The sequence below is a fragment of the Hippoglossus stenolepis genome, chromosome 12 (assembly GCF_022539355.2).
Source record: "Hippoglossus stenolepis isolate QCI-W04-F060 chromosome 12, HSTE1.2, whole genome shotgun sequence".
Classification (NCBI taxonomy): Eukaryota; Metazoa; Chordata; class Actinopteri; order Pleuronectiformes; family Pleuronectidae; genus Hippoglossus; species Hippoglossus stenolepis.
In genome coordinates, this window is record NC_061494.1 from 2,817,615 (window position 1) to 2,841,977 (window position 24,363).

A 24,363-nucleotide genomic window follows, 5' to 3' on the forward strand; every position below is an offset into this window, starting at 1 on the left:
TGCCAAAAAAGAGGGATTTCTTATAACTCCTCTGTGCATTGTTCCATCAGCCTCAAACCTCATTCACACATTCACAGTCCCGCCCTGATCAGATCCATGTGTCAATATTGACTCATCATTACAGCGCCACCTGCTGGCTACAGGAAGTGACATGTTTTATACTTTGATGAACTGCTCCTGGCTGCTTTACAATATACAGCTCAAAAGAGCTCAGTCAAGTCAATGGATCATGGTCAGAATTGTGACATTTCCTCAAACCGTGTAAACATTGCGGTGCGTCGAAGGTTCATCCTTCGCCAAAGGACACGATGTTGTCATAACTCCACTGTGCATCGTCCTATCACTACCAAACTTCTGTCACAGGATCAGAGTCCAAGCCTGAACAGCTCTATGTGTCAATATTTCCTCAGTGTCATAGCACCACCTACTGATTCGCCATGAAACAGGAAGTACTTTGTAAATCCACTCTGCATTATCCAACCGGCTCCAAACTACTGACCTATGATCACAATCCTGACCTGAACAGCTCCATATATTAATATTAGTTCAGGGTCATAGCGCCACCTACTGATCAGTGTGAAAATTCAGGGGCTGTGTTCCAGGGGGCACTGTTGAGCCATTTTGCCACGCCCATTTAAAATTACTCCAGAATACGTAAATTTTGTCCGAAAAGTCAATTCATCACTATAAAGAGAATCACTAGAGGTTGTTTACTATATAGAGGATGAATGGACATCAGTCATAGCCCGTATGTATGAACAGTTACAATTTTACCATATCTACGTTTATTCTTCGCCAGCAGTTGTGTATATATTTCTACGTTGCACATTCAGGCCCTAGAAATGCATTAAACTGTCATCACCAGTGTCGCTAGCTGCATTTTTAAAAAATTGAGTCACTAATAACTAGAGTTAGTTTCTCAGCGGCTATGTTGCTAAACATGAACTAGTTGGTGTTGAACCATCACTTCTTGTTTCCAGACAGTCATCCAGCTACCCTGGCTTCCCGGCTGCTTTTGTTTCATGGTATGGAGCCGTGCTTCCAATTGACGAAGCCTCCCCTCCATCCAGGCAAATACAAACTACATATATTTCATGTACCAAGATCCAGAGGTGTAACTACACATCAAGCACACTCAGAATGAGACAGAGAAACCATTGTCAATCATTAGTGTGAAGTTGCGAAGCTAACAACAGACAAGAAGACTGTGTAAACAGTGAATGTGCGAGCAAGTCCCTAAAAGAGGGAGAAATATATGAGTGGGTGCAAGTAGGGCTGGTAATTAGCTGTAGTGGATGAGAAAATAGCTAAATTAAGAGGGATGAAGTAGAGCTGACTCAATACTACACAACACCAAATCGGAAGTGATACAATACGCTTACATCAGCACGTCACTGATACAGATTTTTAACAAAAACTTGTAAAAATGTCATATTCAATACATTTTTATTTGTATGTTGCCAAATTACAATGTACATCTGAAGGCACTTGACATATATACGGAGAGAGAGAGAAACATACACAGAGATTATAACATCAACATTAATGTCAATGACGTATAAGGATTTTCAACAGGCCAATTTAAAAAATGTCATGTGGTGCGACCATGATTTATCTTATAATTGGTGACATAATGTCTCTTGGCTCCAGTTTCATATTTATCGTCCTGACGAACAGAAAAGAAAGCTACGATGCACCGACAACCAAAATGTCAAACTGCTCCCAAGTTCTGCTCTGGATTAAAAACTGACAGCAGACACTTTTAATCCATTTTCATTATTCATCTTCACTGAAAATGATTTACAAAAAGGAAAATCACTTTAATTATTCCGTCATTAAATGAAAAAGAGTGAAATAAAATCACATGAATCACATGACAAGCAAACCACAACAATCATCCAAGCACCTTGGGAACAGATTAAATTCAATTGAAAAGTAACATTAACAGCACATAGAGGTACATATATTTATAATAAATAATAAAAAACATGTTATTATTTCACTGACTGGATAAAAGTGCAAATGCTGGTAGTGCATCCTACAAGTTCACCGAAACAAAATCAGATTTTTCTCTCTTAACATCCTGCAGCTACAAATCTTCCTTACCTGTTGGACATTTGACTTAAACACCTTCTTTGCTATGAAAAGGCGAACACTCCTTATGTGTATGTGTTTGGTAAAATATGGCAAGCTACAGCTAACTAACTCCAGTTAGCTTAAAGCCTGGTAACAGAAGAGTGATAGCATTAAGCACGCTAAGTAACAAGTTGCATGTTGTTTGTTTGGTTGGAACAAAATCAAAAGGGTAACATGAGAAGTTGACTGAGCCACTTTAGCGTCGTTATTGAAGAAATAAGCCCATACTGATATTCTGTGTCCACCTAAAAGCGTTGGAGAATATTTGGAACGCATTTGTAACGTTGTTTTTTATTTAAATACTCCTGGATGATTCGGCTGCCAAAAATATCTCCTATTCCTAACGTAAAAGTAAGCTAAGCTCCAAGAAACAAGCTCAGCTAAAGCCTGCAGCTACCCTGACTCATTGTTACCTTATGAAGACAAACTTGAACTGGGCGAAGGATTTTTATTATTAAACGTTTGGGTCTTGAGTTATCGTAGAAACAAGTTGTGCAATCAACCCTTCTCGCAACGAGTCCTGACGTTCCTGTGTCTGCCAAAAAGCCTCAGAGCAACAAATGAATTCACATTTATGTAACATTGTTTTTATTAGAATACTCTGTATAATTTAGCTCCTGAAAAAGACCTTCTATTCATTACATGTCATTTAGCTAATGCTTTCATCCAAAGCGACTTCCAATTAGTGCATTCAACATCAATGAGGGGCTAGTGTTTTTGGGGGGGGTTCAGCATCTTGCCCAAGGACACTTCAGCATGAGCTGGGAATCAAGCTCCTGATCTTCTGGTTGGGGGAAACCTGCTCTACCCCCTCAGCCACAGCCGCCTAACGTAAAAGCAAACTAAGCCACAAGAAACATGCTGAGTTAATGCTAGCAGCAGCTTGGCTAACAGCCCTCAGCTCTCCCGAACTAAATACAAATTTTAACGGGACGAAGTATTTTAGTTCTTGAAATTCTTCCCCTTATATATAAAGTACCAAGGTATTTTACAATACTTAAAAGCTTTATCTCTAATAATCCACAGGGGTTGTACCGTGAGGAATTTAAGTTTAAGATAAATCCATGTTTTTAAAAGTTTTACTTTCTGTTTTACACTTTCACAACTAACAAACCTAAACTCAATTGATGTTAAGTGTTAGTTTTATTCAGTTTTCAGTCTAGTGTTTTAGATTTTGGTGTTGTGGTGATCCTGGTGTTTACATCCGAGTTCGGTATCTCAAGCTCCGACTGCGACAATAAACCAAGGTTGGTTAACTTTTTAGTCCGGTGCAATATTCACAGTATTACTTAAATTCCTTATTTTTCAGATAATTACTTCTATTGAGATTTTACTTAAATGTTTTTTATGAATTCTGTAACTGTAACTCCTTCTCTAAAATTAGAAATACATTTTGTATAATATCTTAATACTTATCATGCATGTACGCATTGCTTGATTACTTCTGGTATATGTGCATGAGTCTAAAACCTTTCAATATGAAGTCATTTTGAATTTCTCATTCGCTGCTGCAGTCGATACGATCCTGCTTCATCTGAGACTTTGCTTTTTTTCTCTGAAGGAGAATGTGTTCAGCAAACTCCCGGACAGCTTCCATCCCCCCGACTGCGTGGCAGGTGTACTTTGCAGCATTAATGGCCACCGTTGGGGCATTTCCAGGTACTGCACTCAAACCCGCCAGGTTTAGACAGTTGACATCTGCTCTGTCGTTACCTGAGGAAAGAAGAAAAAAGTGATGAGGGAGGAAACAAGCTGGGACCATTTACATAAACATAAAATAATAACATCCACCTCTACACAGGTGTTCCACAAGGCTCTGTGCTGGGGCCCCCTTCTTTTTGCTATATACACTACCTCCTTGGGTCAGATTACCTGCTGCTCACATGGATTATGTCAACAATACTGTGCAGACGATACCCATGTATTCATGTCATTCCTGCTAAATTACCCCATGTCCTCAGCACGGACCTGGGTTTCTTCAACTACACCTCTCTTAGACTGACCTCTTTGTTCATTTGTGTTGGTTAGCTAGTAGGTAGGCCAAGGAAGAACCTATTAAGTTTTGGTAGAGATCCAGGAATTTTTCTTTTTCTTCTCTATGGATGTCAATAGAGAACCACACTATAATAAAGGTATGATTGCTTTACCCATGTATGCCAGGTCCTTCCACTCCAGCTTCCTCTGCTCCACGATCGCTTTCAAATCATTCAGCGGCTCCTCTCCCACCTGGATGACTTTGCAGCCTGTCCTCTCAGACAATTGGTCAACCAACTGGGTCACGGGGTCCTCACTGGACATCAACAGCACCACCTGGAGAAGTTAGACAGTGCTTAATGCGAGGGATAAGGGATAATATGAATCAATTCCATCCATCTTTTGCTTATGTGAGATGGGGTTGGAGTAGCAGCAGGCAGAGCAGGGTGTTCCAGACATCCCTCTGCCCAGCAACACTTTCCAGCACCTCCTGGGGGATCCCGAAGCGTTCCAAGGCCAAATGGGATATATTATCCCTCCAGCAAGCCACGGGTCTGGGACTGAGTTTTAAAATTTTACAGTTCAACCATAAACTTTATTATAAATAACCATGAATGAAAATATAGAGAATATATAGAAACTTGAATTAGGAAAATAACAGAATTATTTTAGCTCAAACTAAACATAAATGCGAGGACTTCCGGTGTCATGGCGGAGTGAGGACGTCTTCTGGAAACTCTCCTCACCTATTTCATATTTTATTTGTTAAAAACACGTATTTAGTTTAAAGTCGCGTCGCATTCCTTTACTTAAACCTCCTACTCCATTAATCGTTTCAGTTTGACCGGTAAATATGTCAAACAAAGCCGGGAGATGTAAACAAGCTGGCAAGAATGATCAGGCCATGCCGCCCGAAGCCAGTGCTAGCAAGCAAACGTCGGGCAGTGCTAGCTTGGAGCTAACGCATGGGGCACTGAAAGAACTGCGAGATGGCATCAAAGAGGATGTGGCTGCGGTGAGGGACGAGATATTATCAGAGCTACGTTCATCTGTTTCGACCCTCCAAACGACCGTCTCCATGCACGTTGAAAAAATTGCAGGCATCGAGACCTCTCTGACGGACGTGGATGAGTTACTGAGCTTGAAACTTCCCACACCGCACTGCAAGCTGAAAACTCTAAGCTACACGCTAAACTGGACACTCTGGAAAATTTCTCGAGGAGGAATAATACAAGGGTGACTGGTCTGGAGCAGAAAATTGAAGGAAACCACCCCTCTGCCTTTATAGAAAAGTTCCTGACCGAGGTGTTTGGAGAGGACAGTTTCACTCGCCCACCTGTGGTGGACCGTGCCCATCGCACTCTGAGACCGCCACAGCCGACAGGTCCCCCGCAGGCTATGGTGGTGCGCATGCATTACTACCAGGCGAAGGAGCAGATTCTGCGGATGTCGTGGGAGAAAGGGCAGCTGAAATACCGAGGAGCAAAGATCAGCTTTTACCCCGATCTCAGCGCGAACCTACTACGTAGAAGAACCGCGTTCCTCCCAGTCAAGAAACAGCTTCGGGAGGCGTGAGTGAAATACTCTCTGCTACACCCAGCAAGGCTCCGGTTCCTTTTCAACGGAAAGAAGTACGAGTTTGAAAAACCCCAACGGAGGCGGCTGCTTTTGTCAAGGCCAAGATTCTACCAGCGGTGACATCAGAAAACGACGGAGAGTGATGGTATGTAGGCTCACTACAGCCAGTACAAGACTGTGACAATGTAACCCAATCTATAGCGTGAGGACACACTCCGTGAGACAAATGTAGGCTAACGTTACATCAAAATGCACAGTTGTCTACGTTAATGCTACTTCAGAATTTATACTGACTTGTGTTCTATATTTCAATTTTTCCGTATTTCTTATTTATTTTCTTTTGAATGGGCCAATCTGGGAATAGTAGCCTGCCCTAAGTATATTGGAATATTAAAGCTCAATGGCCTGTTTGTAGAAGGTGGGATGTTTGATGGCAAAATGTGTCAGGCAGAATATAGCCTCGTGACAAACACCAGACAGATATGTTATCAAAGGAGGTAAACAACATAATAATTGACTCTTTAAATGTGTTTCGTTATCCTCTGTTAGATGAGGAGAGTTAGGTGCAAGCGTTGTTTAGCTAAGATGCACCTTTTTGCACTTGTTTTCTGGGGTTTTAATGCACTTAGTTTGGGTAAGTGCTGGGGGAGGGGGGGAAGCATCCTTTTTATTTTGCTGTCTTTTTGTAATGTAATGTACACGTCGCATCTTTTTGTTTTTTTTAATGTCTTACTCTTATCATCTATGGCCATCCTTTTTTATTGTGACACTCTCTTTGTACTACATAGCGCAATGTTCTGTCTTCCTGCCCTATATATGCTAGTACAGCACAACTCTGTAAAGTATGAGTACAGTTAGGAATAGTGGTAGAAAAGTGAAGTTCATCTCTTGGAATGTGAAATCGCTGAATCACCCCGTGAAGAGGAACAAGGTACTGGCACATTTAGGTCAACTTGGGGTAGGGGTAGCCTTCCTCCAAGAGACACACCTACGAAGGGCAGATGTTTCGGGTATTCAGAGGAGTTGGGTGGGGAAGGTCTTTCATTCCAAGTTCAATGCTAGGGCCAGGGGCGCAGCTATTCTGAATACACAAAAGTGTTACCTTTGATAGTGATCAGGTAATTGCAGACACGAATGGCCGGTTCGTCATAGTCACCGGTCAGCTTTTCAATAAACCTGTTATCCTCACCAGTGTATACGCTCCAAACTGGGACGACAGTGCTTTTATTAACTCTTTTTTCTCTACTATCCCTGGGATCAATAGCCACCACTTGATTGTTGGGGGTGACTTTAATTGTGTTCTCTGCCCCAGTCTTGATCGGTCTTCTACCAAACATGCACCACTGTCTAAAATGGCCACAGCTATTAGTACCTCTATTGAGCAGTATGGAATGGTTGACCCTGGCGTTACACTTCCCTACAGGAAAGGCTTTTTCTTTCTTTTCACCAGTTCACCATACGTTTTCCAGGATTGATTATTTTATTCTAGATGCCCGGCTTATACCCTCTTCTAGCCCTCCCACTTACCATAGTATAGTTATATCTGATCACGCTCCCCTATCCTTTGAACTAGATTTCCCTGATCATCCTGCCCCATATAAACAGTGGCGCCTGAACCCTCTTCTACTCTCTGACAGCGCTTTTGTAAAATTCATCCAAACCCACATACAAATTTTTATTGAGACCAATGCATCAGGTATCTCATAGCACCATATGGGAAGCGCTGAAAGCATACTTGCGAGGCCAAATTATTGGCTATGCCTCAAATACCAAAAAGGCGAGGATGGCCAAATTGAAAGAGCTTTCTGTCAAAATTTCACAGCTGGACAATCAGTATGCCTCGACGCCTACTCCAGAACTTTATCAAAAGCGGATTCACCTACAGACTGAGTTTGATCTATTATTAAAGTCCCGACATTCGTTTTACGAGTTTAGCGACAAAGCAGGCCAGCTTCTCGCTCACCAAGCCCGCCAAACTGCAGCCTCACGCCAGATAACTCAAATCAAGACCACCTCGGGTTCAGTGACCACAGACCACAAGGAGATTAATGATGCTTTTGTAGCGTTTTATACAAACTTATACTTGTCTGAATATGATGATGAGGCTTCCGATTCAGAGTCGTTTTTTCGGAATTTGAACCTACCAACCCTTGAGGAATCTCAGAAAGATGCCCTCGATTCCCCCCTGACGCTGGAGGAGGTTTGTGATGCCATTAAATATATGCAATCTGGCAAATCCCCTGGACCAGACGGGTTCCCAGTGGAGTTCTTTAAGAAATTTGCAGAAGACTTATCCCCAATACTACTATCAATGTTTAATGAATCATTTTCAATTGGCCATCTCCCTGAAACCCTGAACCAAGCCTCCATCTGTCTCCTACCTAAAAAGGACAAAGACCCCTTGTTGTGCGGAGACCGATTTCCCTTCTAAATGTGGACTGTAAAATTCTCGCTAAGTCCCTTGCTCTGCGGCTTGAAAATGCTCTTCCCAAGCTGGTGCTACCTGACCAAACCGGATTTATTCGAAGCAGACATTCCTATTCTAATATCTGTAGGCTGTTCGATATTATTTATACTACCACCAGTTCGGATGATCCTGAGCTTGTAATATCCTTAGATGCAGAGAAGGCGTTTGACCGGGTGGAGTGGGAATATTTATTTATGACCATGAGGAAATTTGGCTTTGGTGATGATTTTATCTCCTGGGTTAAATTGTTGTACGCCTCTCCCTTAGCCTCTGTCCATACTAATGACTCTCACTCAAAATATTTCCCACTACATAGAGGCACGAGACAGGGCTGTCCTATGAGTCCCCTGCTTTTTGCTCTGGCGATTGAACCGCTTGCGGCTTCTATTCATCAATGCCAGGCAATTGAAGGGATAACTCGAGGGGACACAACACACAAGCTCTCGCTTTATGCCGATGATTTACTTTTGTACATTACTAACCCAGTATATTCTTTGCCGCACGTCCTGTCTACCTTGGAACAATTTGGAAAGTTTTCAGGTTACAAACTGAATTTAGAAAAAAGCAAACTTTATCCCATAAACAAAGCAGCTCTCGATATCCCGGCCACAGCTTTCCCATTCAAGAGAGTGTCTTCCCATTTTAAATACCTTGGGGTGGTGGTGCCGCAGTCTTTTCACAAGTTATATAAACTAAACTTCACACCGTTATTGGATCGATGCAGGCAGGACATAAACCGCTGGCGCACATTACCCTTATCATTAGCTGGCCGGATTAACCTAATCAAGATGAATGTTCTTCCTAGGTTTCTGTATTTGTATCAATGTATTCCGATTTTCATTCCTAAAAAACATTTTTTTACACTGGACCAAATACTATTTGCATTTATATGGGATGGAAAGGCCCCCCGTATTCGCAGAACTTTTTTACAAAGGCCGAAAAAGTTAGGAGGAATGTCAATGCCTAATTTTCTTCACTATTACTGGGCCTGCAATATTCAAAAGGTCATAATGTGGGCTAATAGTGGTGCAGATGTGGACGCTCCCGCTTGGGTTGAATTGGAATCTTTTAAATTGCAACTCCACTCACTGGTCACAGCTCCTTTACCTCTTAACTCTGGTTCTTTCAAAAACCCTGTAGTTGCCAATACTTTGAAGATCTGGGTACAATTTCTGAAGCATTTTGGCTTGCAGAGCGCATCAATACAGGCTCCTATTCTTGCAAATCATCTTTTCACCCCTTCCAAGTCAGATCTGGCCTTTCGGGCCTGGCATGGCAATGGGATTAGACTTGTTAAGGATCTATATGTTAACAAGGTGTTCGCTTCATTTGATCAATTGTCAGGGAGGTGTTGCCCCGTTCCCATTTTTTCGATACCTACAGATTAGGTACTTTGTACAAAGGGGTTACCATCCTTTCCTGCAAAACCCCAAGCACGCCCTTAGATAGTCTCCTAGGATTTAATGCCGGTCTCAAGGCGCCATCTCCGGATTTATGGGGAAATTTGACGATAAAACCACAGTCTCTGAATAACTTAAGGACACTTTGGGAACAAGACCTAGGCCTGTCATTTGCTGATGGTCAGTGGGCTTCAATCCTTGGCCGGGTTCATTCCTCCTCCCCCTGTGCCAGACACGGTCTAATACAGTTTAAGATAGTTCATCGTCTCCATTTCACCAAGGAGAAATTAGCAAGAATATACCCTAATACTGATCCTACATGTGACCGATGTAAACTAGCCACTGCAACCTGGCTACACATGTTTTGGCTGTGCTCGAGCCTCCAAAAATATTGGGAGAAAATCTTTGGATCGCTTAGTGACATCTATGGCATGACGATTGAACCTCAACCTGTAATTGCACTCTTTGGGGTGATGCCCGAAGGCACAGTACGGCCGGTTGGCATGCATGTTGTGATCACCTTTACCACTCTGTTAGCTCGGCGCCTTATCCTCCTTAACTGGAGGAGGCCGGTGCCACCATCTCATACAAGATGGCTTAAAGAGATCATGTTCTATTTGAAGCTTGAAAAGATTAAATATACACTGAGGGGAGTTACAGATACATTTGAAAGGGTATGGAGGCCTTTTCTTGCATACTATGACAATTTAACCCAAATAACAGACTGGGAGGATTCATAATTCCTTTGGTATAGCACACCAAAGGATGTACTTAGTTTTATAAGGAGTGTACATTACATGTTTATTTATTCATTGTTTTTGTTTTGTGTGTTATTTACTCAACATTGTATACAGACGTTTATTTAAATATTTGGTGGTGTGTCTGTCAAGGGGATGCTGGGTTGGGGTGGGGGGAGGGCACGTGGGAAGGGAGTTATGTAGGATGTATTTCAAATGTTGACTCTGTGAATTATCCATGTAAAATTCCAATAAACAGAAGTTGAAAAAAAAAAAAACTAAACATAAATGCACATCTTTTCTGCATTTTCACATTAAATATATTAGCAGATACCGAGGTCTGTCAAGACTCATATCGGCCAATTTTTATTAGCTGATATGAGTCTTTTGAACGCTCGGAGTCAGCGACATATCTCGAATAAGTTATATGACTTTATTATAACACAATACCACATACTCTTTTGATACATTGTTGTTTTAAATGTTCTACATCAGATTTGTCAGAATCAGTAAAACATTAATCATGATAATTATCAAGATGAACATTTTTATCTCATAAAAGTTTTGGTCACATTGTCTAGCTCCAGAAAAAAAACATTTAGGGCTGCAGCTAAGGATAATTTTCAGAACTTATTTTAATACAATAATTATTTAACAGCTCACCTCTTTATGAATTGTTTGGTTTATTTTTAACCAAGACTTTTAAACCCCAAAATACATAGATTTGCAAATAATTTTAAAACAGAGAAAAGGTTTAAGATCCTGACTTTAACTCTTATTTTTCCTTCTTATTTGAACTAAAACACGTATTTTCATTCTACACATGCTCAGTGATTCATTCACATTATGAAATATCTTCAGGAGAAAACTGCAGCAACATGACACAACTAGTTTGTAACAGTTGTAGTTTAATAAAACTCATGAAGTAGTTTTTATACATAGGATGTACATGTAAAAATTATAATGGCAATAAAATAAATATAAATATACTATGAATGGCAGTTTTGATGAAGTCTGGAGCAGATGTATGGTTTCATATTTTGATGTTAGAGTATATTAAAGAAGTTTTAAATACGATAATGAGGGTTAGGGTTACGATAATGTACAGGTACGATAATGTACCTGTGGAACATAGCGGAGTCTCCAGCAGCTCTCAGCGCCCAGCTGATGAGGGGGACCCCGGCCAACGTCTTGATGTTTTTCAGGTGGATCCCTTTACTTCTACCTCTCGCCAGGATCAACGCAGCGACGTGTCTCTCTCCGCTGCGCCTGATCTGCTGCTTGCAGGCGGCCAGCGGGACGTCCTGCGCTCCGTTGGCGGAGGGGAGGAATCTCTTCCTGGCGGCCATTTCGACTGTAACGGTTCAGTGGCTCTGGAGGAAGAGAAGCTGCAGATGAAGATTCCACCCAGAGAGAGAGATGAGCGTCACCATCACAATAAACTTCTGTGGTCACATGGTCACATGTCATAAACTCACACACACAGGGTCTGCTCCTACATCTCTGCCTGGACCGATCTCACTACCGCCACCTTCTGCTCCGGAGATCAAACTGTCAGCCGAGAAAAACTCACATAGATAAACAAATAGATGAATAAACACACACATACATAAATAAATAAATAAACAAAACAAACATTTAAATCAATACACAAATAGATAAACAAACAAACACATTCAAAAATACATACATACATTTAATAATTTCCTTGACATGCTTAACCTTTTTTTTTACAAGTTCTCAGTAATATTAAGTGTTTAGAAATAAAGTATTTGCATTTCTTTTGAGTTTTTGTAAACAATGATCTCATATTTTTGTTCCATAATGTCACGGTCCCTGTCTTAAATGTAGTTAACAGACTTATTTTTCCTGTAAAGCGCATAAAACTGATAAAAATGAATTAATTTAAAAAATACCATTCTTTTATGCATACTGTATCAGTGATTACTATTTCAGCCACATAAATTGGATATTTTATTTGTAACTCTCAAATCGTAGCAAAGGCAATTTCTGCTGTGTTCAGCTCCCTGTTTTCCAAGGACAAACCAGCCAGACATGCCCACAAGGTTTTATCCGTGGCAAAGCGGCAGAGGCGCAGTGCATCCTCCCAGCATGAAGATGCAATGTATTCTTGAAGCAAGGCTGGGTATGGAGGTACGGCACTGTGCAAGAGTGAACCGTCTCCTTGGCGTAACGTTACCTTGGTTCCAACATAGCTCAGAATGTGGGGGCATAGGCTGAACTCACTGCTGTCCTTCGTGTGCAGTGTTTTTGGCAGCAGGTCCTTGTCAGTGAATACAACACTCGGGTAGTACCACACTGTGAACTGATTGTCTTGGATTCCACACAGGATGTTAGCAGTATCATTCCATGCCAAACTGTGAACCATGCTGCCAATTTTGCAGATTGTGTGCTTTAGTCCAAGATGACAAACGGAAGTCACATAAAGGTCACAGTTCTTGTCTAAGAAGGCAATCTGCCTCTTCGTGGATGGGCTACACTGGTCCAGAGCGATCTCCACCACCTCCAGCTTGTGGGTCAAGGGCTTCTTGTTGCCAAGGGCTTTACTCAGCGAGACACCCTGAGCATTTAGCATTTTGTCAGCTCTCATACCAGGTAATTTAGGGGAAGATATCAGTTGACCTTCATAGGAGAACATGTACAACCCTGCTCGTTCCACAAGCAGAAAGTGTTTCTCTGCTTGTAGGATGAGTCTCACTTTTCCCTCCTTCAAGTCGAAGATGAGGGTAGTATTCCAGTTTCTGTAATTGTAAACATAGCACAGGAGGGATGTGGCGACAACCAGGTGACCATATGCCAGTGAGGCTTTGATGACTCAATCTCTAAACTCCAATGCTTTCATCACGTTCCACACCTGCATGGTGCGATTCTTGGTAAGAGTGACCACACAGTTCTTCAACTCCCAGTGCTGCTCCACCACATGGCCAGGGATGACATGCCCATTACCACAGGCCACAGCCAACTGGGTGCCGTCTGTAGACCAGGCCAAATTGATCACATTGCCCGTGTTGGGTTTCTCCATCGCATAGGACAATCCACTCTTTTCGCAGAGCCACAGGGAATTGAAGGAGCCCACGGCAGTTTCTCGAATTATTTCATGACCACAGACGTCAGGGCGACGAGCCTGTAGTCATTAAATCCTGTGATGGAGGATTTCTTGGCGACTGGGATGATGGTGGAGCATTTGAAGCAGGAGGGGACTTCACACAGCTCCAGTGATCGGTTGAAGATCTGCGTGTAGATTGGGGCCAGCTGGTCAGCACAGACTTTCAGGCAGGAGGGTGACACACCTTCTGGGCCTGGTGGCTTCCTAATCTTCTGTCTGTGAAAGACCAGACTCACATCCTCTTCACAGATCCTCAAGGCAGGTGGGGGGTCGGTTGAGAGAGGTGAGGAGGTGGCAGGGGGTGGAGGAGGTGGTTGTTTGATGTCAGAGTGGGCTTATCAAACCTGCAGTAGAACACATTCTGGTCGTCGGCCAGTTGGTGATTCTCCACAGTGTGGGGGGATGGTCTCCCGTAGTTGTTGAGGTCCTGCAGGCCTCTCCACACCGACGCCAGATTGTTGGTTGAAAACCTGTTTTCCAACTTTTCCGTGTAGCTCCTCTTTGCTACTCTCATCTCCTTTGTCAGTGTGTTTCTGGCCTGGTTGTACAGGATCCTGTCCCCGCTTCTGTAGGCCTCCTCCTTGGCCACGAAGCTGCCTGAGTTTTGCAGTGAACCAGGGTTTATTGTTGTTGTATGTGCAGAAGGATTTAGTCTGCACACACATGTCCTCACAAAAGCTTATGTACGATGTCACAGTGTCAGTGTGCTCATCCAGGACTGTTGCAGCAGCCTCAAAAACACTCCAATCAGTGCAGTCAAAGCAGGCCTGTAACTCCAGCTTTGCCTCATTGGTCCATCTCCTCACAGTCTTGACTTGGATTGGTTGTTACGATGGCGCCGAGGAAGGCTGCCGTGTCTCAAGCTCCCCCACAGCTCTGCTCTTTTTTCTCTTTTATCTGTTTTTTTGTTATTTATTCTACTTTATTTTGCATTGTGCACTCTGACAAAGCGAGCCCTATCATACTATATGATAGAGAACAACTTCTGCTCATCGGCAAACAAAGGAGAATACCCATGGCGCTGTTTACCTGTCGTACCTGGAGCACGGAGGCGACGAAGGAAACGAGGGTCGCGGGCCGGCGTCCTAGTCCGGCTGAGGAAACGTGAGAACAGGCCTCCACTACCAAGTATTCTTCTGGCTAATGTTCAGTCTCTGGATAACAAGCTGGACGAACTTCGGAGCACGATGGCTTTTCAACGGGACATTAAGTTTTGTAACGTGATGGTTTTCACGGAGACTTGGCTCGACCCCTCGATCCCGGACTCCGCCATTGTTCCCGAGGGGGTCTCCATTCACCGCCAGGACCGGACAACAAACTCGGGGAAGAGCAAGGGAGGAGGTTGGCCCAGTAGCACTCACTTCCACCATCATGAAGTGTTTTGAGCGGCTAGTCAAACCCTTCATCACCTCCTCCCTCCCTGACTCTCTGGACCCTCTTCAGTTTGCCTACAGGCCAAATAGGTCGACTGCAGATGCCATCTCCCTCACCCTTCACACTGCCCTCTCCCACCTGGACCAGAGGGACACATATGTGAGAATGCTGTTCATTGACTACAGTTCAGCATTCAATACCATCGTGCCCCTGAAGCTCGTCACCAAGCTCAGAGACCTTGGGCTCAACATCGCCCTCCATGACTGGATTCTGAACTTCCTGATGGGCAGACCACAGGCGGTGCGGATAGGCAGCACCACATCCTCCACCCTGACTCTAAACACCGGTGCCCCCCAGGGCTGCGTGCTCAGTCCTCTCCTGTACTCCCTGTTCACGCATGACTGCGTGGCCACCCACAGCTCCAACACCATCATTAAGTTTGCTGATGACACGACCGCCATAGGCCTGATCACTGGCGACGATGAGAAGGCCTACAGAGAGGAGGTCAGAGCCCTGACATCTTGGTGCCAGGACAACAACCTCCATCTCAACGTCAGCAAAACAAAGGAGTTGATCGGACCAACCACACAGACTCCATCAGGAAGACGGCCAGACAGCGGCTCTTCTTCCTCCGCAGGCTGCGGAGGCTCAACATGGATGCCAGTGTTGGGCATCACCTCCAGACAAAGGAATAAGTGAGGCCTATGTGGGCTTTTCAGAGCCTGACTCGAGTTTCCGGCTGTGAGGCCTGCATGGGGTTTGAGGAGCCTGTCTAGAGTTTTATGGCAGGCCCAAGGCAAAGCCCCCAGAATGCCTGGGGTGGGGGTAGCATGTTTCTGACCGCCGCCCGAGGTCAAACTCGGACCTTCCATTGGCTGAGAGCCAACAGACCCCACGGCCCCCCCTGGAGGGAGGCCGGACACCTCGTCAGGTAATAAATAGTGAGCTCTCCCTGAATCATCTGCTCATTCCCAGTGAACTGAAGATAGCTCACAACCTCTCCAGGTTAATCTAGAAAATCTCCCACAGTGAATTAAATTGTTTGCTGTTTAAGAAGAGGGTTTATAGGTGAGGGCTGCATGATTTCTTCAACACTGTGACATCTTTACACCAACCTTCGTTAATGTAGAAGCATATTCCGACTCCCTTCGCTTTTCCCGATAGCGCCATTACGCGGTCCGCTCGGAGGAGTTGGAAGCCCGTCAGATGTAGTGCACTGTCCGGGATGTGCTCACCAAGCCAGGTTTCAGTGAAGCACAGGGCAGCGGATCTGCTAAAGTCCGTGTGTTCTCTGTTGAGGAGCAGCAGTTCATCCGTCTTGTTGGCCAGAGAGCGGAAATTCGCCAGATGGGTCTAACATAGAGAGTGACAGTTATTCTAGCCATTCATGGATGTGCTGTTGTAATGGGTGACGGAAGTAGAGGAAGATATATGGGGATGCTGTGGGAGACATCTTCAGACTTGGGGGTGACAATCGCTCATGTTACTCTGTTAGCATTTGTATATTGTTTCACCTTCTGGTCTCCTTGATGCATCAGTCTACAATATAACATTCTGCATAAGACACAAGACAAGTTCTCCTTTCACCATCTTCCAGAAAACTGGAACCTAAAAACTATCTGCACTGGCTACTGGAAGAGCCTCTAATCAATGGAGCCAGGCTGGATGTCCAGGGCAGCTCGACACCAGGCTTCACCAGCATGCTGTGCACCACCGGAGCTGAAACCTTCAAAAAAACTTTAAGAAACTACAGAAAACTTCCAGAAGGTGTAACTGTTGTAAAAGACCCTTGTTCACCAGTAGTTTATGCATTTTTGGTCATTCATTGGTCTGTTGTAGTATAATTACAGTTTTTGTATTCTATATTTGAAAAAAGATGTTCAAAGTATTTTTTAAACTTATTTGTTTCAACTTGGACACTGTTGTAAACATGTTTTTGTGTTTAAGTCACTGATGGGGACAAAAAGGATTGAGATTAGTCCAGTATTGAGCAGGAGCACTGCAGCGAACAGAAGTGTAACTTCTGAAGTGTGACTGCTTCTTTGTAGACCTGTGATATTGCCCGGAATTACATTGCAGTTCTGTTATTTTATTGTCTAATACTGACCTAATTAATACAATTTCTTTATCATTTCCAATTTTACCGACAAGCACTGTTGGAGATTTACACATTGATAACTATTGCAGTTAAGTGAATTTTCATTGCACTCTGTTTGGATGTAGTTTCAGTAATCTGTGTGCACTTTCACCACCAGGGAACCCCGAGTGGCTTTGTAATGATGTGTTATGTTCAGATATTTTGTAAAAACCTTTTAATTTCTTAAAGCTGAAACCTTGAAGTCAAATTTGCTCTCGTCCCCGGTCCTGACTTACGCTGACTTTTCGCGGCCTTTCATTTTGGAAATCGCCGCAAGCCATAGTGGCCTTGGGGCTGTCCTCTCAGGGAGACGGACAGTGGCATGAGACCGGTGGCCTAGGCCAGCAAAGGCCTTCGGCCCACTGAGCGCAACATGTCTAACTGTAGTTCCATGAAGCTGGAATTCCTTGCACTCAAGTGGGCCATGACGGTGAAGTTCCGGAGAATATTTGTTGGGGCAGAAGTGCCTTTTCTATACCGACAACAACCCGTTGAGCTACCTGCAGTCTGCTAAACTGGGGGCCACAGAGAACCGATGGGCTGCCCAACTGGCTGACTTTGACTTCAACATCAAGTACCGCTTTGGCCGTAGCAACAGGAACGCTGATGCGCATCCACAGCAGTATGTAACTGGGTCCCATTAAGTTGCTCATTGTCGGCTGGCACTTGGTGCCCCTAGGCCTTCAGCATGAACAACACCCAGATCCGGTGATGTCTGCAACTCAGTCTCTGGGGTCCGTTCTTCCATCTCACTCTGCATCCGATCTCCGTTCCTTGCAGGAGGATGATCCCTTCCTCAAAGATGTGTTTGTGTTTTGGCGATGGAAAGCTCCGCCTACCTTGGCCAAAAGGCGACAGCTTTCCAAGCCAGTCATGGCAATTTTGCACCAATGGGACCGCCTATTGGAGAAAGACAGGGTTCTTCTCCATCCGGGTCTTCCGTTCAGATGGGGGAGAAGGCAGGAGGCTTTGAACCAGCTACACCAAGAGCATGGCCACCAGGGCATCGAGCGGACCACCGAATTGGTCCGGCAGCGCTACTATTAGCCAGGAATGTCTTCGGACATAAAGAACTGGGTCCAACAGTGTTAGCACTGCCAGGTCGCTAAGGACTCGGGGCACGTGCCACATAGCTTTATGGGCCACTTACTTGCCTCCCGACCCAATGAGATCTTGGCCATTGATTTCACACTGCTGGAACCTTCCCGTAACAGGTTCGAAATGTCCTGGTAATGACGGACGTGTTCAGTAAATTCACTATAGCTGTCCCTACACAAGATCAACGGGCCTCCACTGTGGCCCAGGTCTTGATCTCTGAGTGGTTCTATATGTAGTGGTCAAAAGTTTGGGGTGACAGTTGAATGCCAATCAGGTTCACCGCATATATTCAGAATAAACAGGATGGGAGGCTGATGATTCCAGAAATAGACAATTTATTCAAGTCTGACACATGATTTAAAAAGACTGATCAAACAGCACAGGATCATGTGCAAAGTATGGAGTACTGGCATGTACTTGATATAAATAATAGATTAAAAAGAGAGAAGTTAAAGGCTCAAGACCCAATTTAACAAAGCTAAATTATCATGCGTAAAATTTTAAGAATCCTAACACTGGTGTGATTGCACCAGTGGATTATCACTGCAAGCGATATTATACAATGAAATAACAGAAGAGGGTCTCTAGTCTACGGAGCCAATATTCAAGCCATTACACCAGGATTGCACAGTACCGTCAACCATATTGCACGTTGCCCATAGAACAAAGAACAAAATAAAATTTAAAAAGAAACCAAAAATCAAACACAGTAATCAGAAAGAAAACTAATTCTAAACAAGGCCAAATAATCTAAATGAAATCTTAATGTGGGAAAAAAACAATGACCGTGAATATCCTGCCTGAAGGCAGCCCTATGAAACAGACATGTCGTATTAGGTCACACAATTATTAAAAAAGGTTATCAAAATGTTTCAAAACATTAACAAACATCAAACACATCATTATGCCATACCTTCAATTCATTACAATAAAGCAGAGACCCACGCCGTCCTTATTGTCTTGACGACAAGTACTAAAGCAGGAAAAGAGAATTACACTCAATGTCACAGACATAATAGTATAGACTCTGGATACATGTCCGGCGCATCACTTACAAGTATCGTTCCCACTAGTTTGTGTGTACACGCTGACTGGCGGAGATTACAGTATGGCGACACTGATACCGTCTCACACACACACACACAAACAGGCACACACACACACACCCAGCTGTACTCTGGGCTCTATGAACAGAAATGCGCTTCATGTTCACGCAACGTTTTCAGCGTGATCTCCATTTACTTTAAAGCGTGTGGTGGCAGTTTCTGTTTAATAATGATACTCTATTGTATAATAATACACACATAACATTGTCTCTCGGAAAGTTCAATTAAAACACCTGCAGGTGGGCTCACCCCACACAGCTACCTAGTGTAACATGTATATAATGAGCACAGAGCACAGGAGAATCACTTCACTTATACAATCAGAAGCCCCTCCCTGCGAGGAGCCAAAAGGTATTCTTCAGTCTCTTGATGTCTGACCAGGTTGGGCAGAGTTCCTGTCTCAGATCTCCGTCCCTGGTGACTTCTGGTATGAGACAATCTGTCTCCGAGATCCCCTATCTAGATTTACAACATCAAAAGACCCCAGTCCTGTATACAATGCAGAGTTCCCCTCACCCATCTCTATCAGACACACTAAGTAACACCCCTGCAGTGAAGCATTTGCTAAGACACACATGTGGGGGTCATAAACACTTATAGTCCCCTCTGCAACTTTTGTAAGTCACAGAAACACATTTGTTATCTACTTCTTCTAAATACATATCTGTTCTTCTATTAAACATTACACAAATGCAAAATCTGCCATTACAAGCGACTTTTAGTTAATAAAGCTTACCGCAACAAACAATTGGCGTCCACACCTGCTGCGCCCCCGCTACACTTCCTTACAGGACCGGCAGTGGAGAGAGAGAAAGAGGGAGAGAGCTACTACGGTGTCCCTAAATAAACTTTGCGGACTCCCCACGTCCTATAGGCATCGCCGTTCTGTCAGGTAAATTAGAGCTGTGATTTTATATCTACAATGACATATTCACATAACTGGGAAAGTAACACTGCTATAATAATCCTGTTTCAGCTAAAGCTTTTATTAAGGATTAACCCCATTACATATAAGTTTGGTGTCCCGGGCCGCCTTCATTCGGACTAAGGAATGAACTTTGAGAGTTCTTTGATTCACCAGCTCTGCTCTTTGTACGGTGTTGCAAAATCCCGTACTACTTCATATACCATACCATACCTTCGTACCATGCCAGTATCATGGAAACTGGACTGGGCCTCCTGTTTGCCCTAGGTGCTGTTCTGTACAATACCACACCTCATCAGGGCACTGGTGAGTCGCCCTTCTTTCTAATGTTTGGACAGGAACCTCGGCTTCCTGTGGACTTTCTTCTGGGTCAAGTCCAGGATCCAGTACCCCGCGAGGTACAGGACTGGGTGGTTGAACACCAAACTTGACTCAGAGTTGCTTTTGAGGGTGCTCATGAGCGGTTGTCGACTGCTGCTAGCAAAAGGAAAGACTGGCATGATCAGCAGGTCCGAGATGCACCTTTTCCAGTGGACCAATTGATGTACCTAAGGCACCACGGTGCTAGAGGTCGACATAAAATCCATGACCTCTGGAACTCGGTGGTCTAACAGGTTGTGAAGGCCCCCTCCGGTGGCGGAGCAGTTTACACGGTTGCCACTGTGAATGACCTGCATAAGGTCCGGAACGTACATCAGTGAGTGGTAGGTGAAGTCTGCAGTGTAGAGGGTGAAGAGGAACAGAGCCAGGACCCTGCGGGTGCCCCCGTACTTTAGAGAGCCGTGTCCGACACACAATCCCGGGTCCTCATATACTGTGGTCTGTTGGTCAGGTTGTCCAATATCCAGGATGTGAGGTGCAGGTCCACTCCAGCATGCTCGAGTTTGTCCCTCAGAAGTGCCGGTTAATGGTGTTGAAAGCACTGGAGAAATCAAATCATATATACGCAGCTATCGCGATAACATGCGAGAATTCCCACGGTACGTAGTGTGGTCTAATGCTAACAGCTAACAGTTCAATGTCCCGACAGCAGTACTGTTCTTTAATAGTGATGTGCCCAGAGTTACACCATCTATCATTTACAAACACTGCTAGCCCTCTTCCTTTCTTCTTAACGCTCTCCGCTGTCCTGTTCGCCCATATCAGCTGGAATCCGTCCAGTGCGGCGACTGTGTCCAGTGTTGTTGTGATTAGCCATGTCTCCGTCAACAGCATGATGCTACACCGCCAGTAGTCCCTCTCAACCCCACTAACTCGTCCATCTTATTGGGTAGAGATCTTACTTTCCCCATGATGATGGACGGGAGCACAGGTCTGTAGCGTCTCCTCCTTGCGTGATGCTGGGCCCCGGCATGATTCCCCTGTGTCCTTCTCGTCGGATCTCTCCTCGGGCAGCACCGCTGTGTTGCAGAGCGCTAACAGCTTATCCCTACTATAAACAATAGGACCATGGCTCCACAAAGGATCTCCGGACATGGTTGACAGTGTAAAAAACAGAAGAAAGAACACTGCAAACGTGATGCACTTGGTGTCCATAGTGCACAAAAGTTAGTAGAACAAAAACACACGAAAGAGAGTAAAAAAGAACTGAAAAAGACGAAGTAAGGGAAAAAAAGTGCCAAGAATGAGCGGGAGCTGCTGCAACAGGCCGCCACTAGGGAGGCGACATATATATATATTAGCTGTAGTGGAAGAGAATTTAGCTAAATTAAGAGGGATGAAGTAGAGCTGAAGTTAATACGACACAACACCAAATCGGAAGTGATACAATATGCTTACATCAGCATATCACTGATACTGATTTTTAACAAAAACTTGTAAAAATGTCATATATTCAATACATTTTTATTTCTATCTTGCTAGATAACAATATACACCCGAAGGCACTTGACATATATACGAGAGAGAGAGAGAGAGAGAGAGAGAGAGAGAGAGAGAGAGAGACATAAACAGAGATTATAACATCAACATTAATGTTGAGTGGCCATAACAATCCTATCAGAGGTATTTGCAGCTGTTTGTCTTTCTTTGGACAACTCCATCTCTATCTTCGTCTGGATTGTATTCCAGTTTATCGCAATCTTTCCAGCATACTGCAGGAATTCCACATTTGTCTCCTTCTCTCCAAATTTCTGAAGGAACTTCTCCCTACAGGCCATCACAGTGTCTACATGGGTCTTATGTTTGAGAGCCAATTCCATGGCCCTCCCCCAGTTGAAAAGGTTAATGTTGACTTGTATGGCCTGGTAGATGAGTCCAGCTTGTAACAGAGTTGCCTCAGCCTCCTGGATATGACCACTGAACAACAGCATGTGAGCCAAGGATGACTCCTTAGATGGCTGGTTCTTTATAAATTTAATGTACTGCACCCTTGGTAACTCTCCAATGGCAGCAAATGCAATTTCTGCTGTGTTCAGCTCCCTGTTTTCCAAGGACATACCAGCCAGACATGCCCACAAGGTTTTGTCCTTGGCAAAGCGGCAGAGGCGCAGTGCATCCTCCCAGCGTGAAGATGCAATGTATTCTTGAAGCAAGGCTGGGTATGGAGGTACGGCACTGTGCAAGAGTGAACCGTCTCCTTGGCGTAACGTTACCTTGGTTCCAACATAGCTCAGAATGTGGGGGCATAGGCTGAACTCACTGCTGTCCTTCGTGTGCAGTGTTTTTGGCAGCAGGTCCTTGTCAGTGAATACAACACTCGGGTAGTACCACACTGTGAACTGATTGTCTTGGATTCCACACAGGATGTTAGCGTTATCATTCCATGCCATACTGTGAACCATGCTGCCAATTTTGCAGATTTTGTACTTTAGTCCAAGATGACAAAAGGAAGTCAGATAAAGGTCAAAGTTCTTGTCTATGAAGGCAATCTTCCTCTTTGTGGATGGGCCACACTGGTCCAGAGCGATCTCCACCACCTTCAGCGTGTGGGTCAAGGGCTTCTTGTTGCCAAGGGCTTTCCCGCTCAGGGCATTAAAGAGAATGATGACTTTTTCATCACTCTGGTCCCGGATGGCAATTGTGTCGTTACTCAGCGAGACACCCTGAGCATTTAGGCTGTCAGCTCTCATACCAGGAAATTTAGGGGAAGATATCAGTTGACCCTCATAGGAGAACACATACAACCCTGCTCCTTCCACAAGCAGAAAGTGTTTCTCTGCTTGCCGGATGAGTCTCACTTTTCCCTCCTTCAAGTCGAAGATGAGTGGAGTATTCCAGTTACTTGAATTGTAAACATAGCACTGGAGGGATGTGGCGACAACCAGGTGACCATATGCCAGTGAGGCTTTGATGACTCGACCTCTAAACTCCAATGCGTGCACTGCATCGTTCATCACGTTCCTCACCTGCATGGTGCCCTTCTTGGTAAGAGTGACCACACAGTTCTTCAACTCCCAGTGCTGCTCCACCACATGGCCAAGCATGACATGCCCATTACCACAAGCCCCGGCCAACTGGGTGCCATCTGCAGACCAGGCCAAATTGATGACACTGCCCGTGTTGGGTTTCTCCATCGCATAGGACAATCCACTCTTTTCGCAGAGCCACAGGGAATTGAAGGAGCCCACGGCAAACACTTCTCCATTTGGTGCCCAGGACAGAGAGGAGATTGGGTAGTCATGCGCTGACGAGGAATAAAGCAGATGGCCAAAGCTGTCCCATACCTTATATTTAGAGTCTTCTCCACCTGATAGTATAAGGTCATTAGCTGAATTCCAGTCCACCTTCAGGACAATCCCATTATGAGCCTTCCACTGTATGACTTTTTCGCTGGGTTGCAGAGGCTTAATGAATAACCATCCCCTTGATGTGTAGAGAATTCGTTTGGAGTCTGGACTCCAGGTGACAGAATACACAGCAGACCCTTGGCTGGCTAGTGTTGAGCAAGGCATACCACTTTTTGACCACATTTTGATCTGCCCATCTTCTCCAGCTGTGACGAGAGCAGACCCATCATAGTTCCATCTTCCAGCCAAAACAGCTCCTCTGTGTGCTTCAACACTCTGCTCGATGTGTCCTATCTTGGAGACTAGGTGGAACTTTCCATCAGTGCTGGTAAGGACAAAGATCTCAGCCTGGGTCTGTCTCAAGCCACCAACAGTTTTGGGTAACCAGTGTAGATCAGTGGGGTAAATGTCATTTGGCAATTTGACAACCAAACAGCTCATACTGGTCAAAAGGTTCCATTTGAGGATCTGGTGGTCCGCACTGCATGAGAACAGTTCATCTGCTGTGGTCCAGCCAACACAACTCACTAGTTCTTTATGGTTGGATTCCTTTAACAGCGATGTTTTCAATCTCAT

At 44.4% G+C, this 24,363-nt stretch overlaps 2 protein-coding genes and 1 pseudogene across 2 annotated transcripts; all 3 read right to left on the reverse strand.

The window, feature by feature from the left end:
* Window positions 1-1,489: 1,489 nt before the first annotated feature.
* Window positions 1,490-11,689, reverse strand: LOC118119126 (N-acylneuraminate cytidylyltransferase). The gene is made up of 3 exons (XM_035172839.2): window positions 11,399-11,689; window positions 4,284-4,446; window positions 1,490-3,849 (listed from the first exon to the last, which is right to left on the reverse strand). The coding sequence occupies exons 1-3, from the start codon at window positions 11,639-11,641 to the stop codon at window positions 3,635-3,637; spliced, it is 621 nt and encodes a 206-aa protein (XP_035028730.1). The 5' UTR covers window positions 11,642-11,689; the 3' UTR covers window positions 1,490-3,634.
* Window positions 11,690-11,787: 98 nt separating this feature from the next.
* LOC118119127 lies at window positions 11,788-15,963 on the reverse strand (annotated as a pseudogene).
* A 6,066-nt stretch (window positions 15,964-22,029) lies between these two features.
* LOC118119345 (intraflagellar transport protein 80 homolog) lies at window positions 22,030-24,363 on the reverse strand. The gene has a single exon (XM_035173228.1). The coding sequence runs from the start codon at window positions 24,361-24,363 to the stop codon at window positions 22,030-22,032; it is 2,334 nt and encodes a 777-aa protein (XP_035029119.1).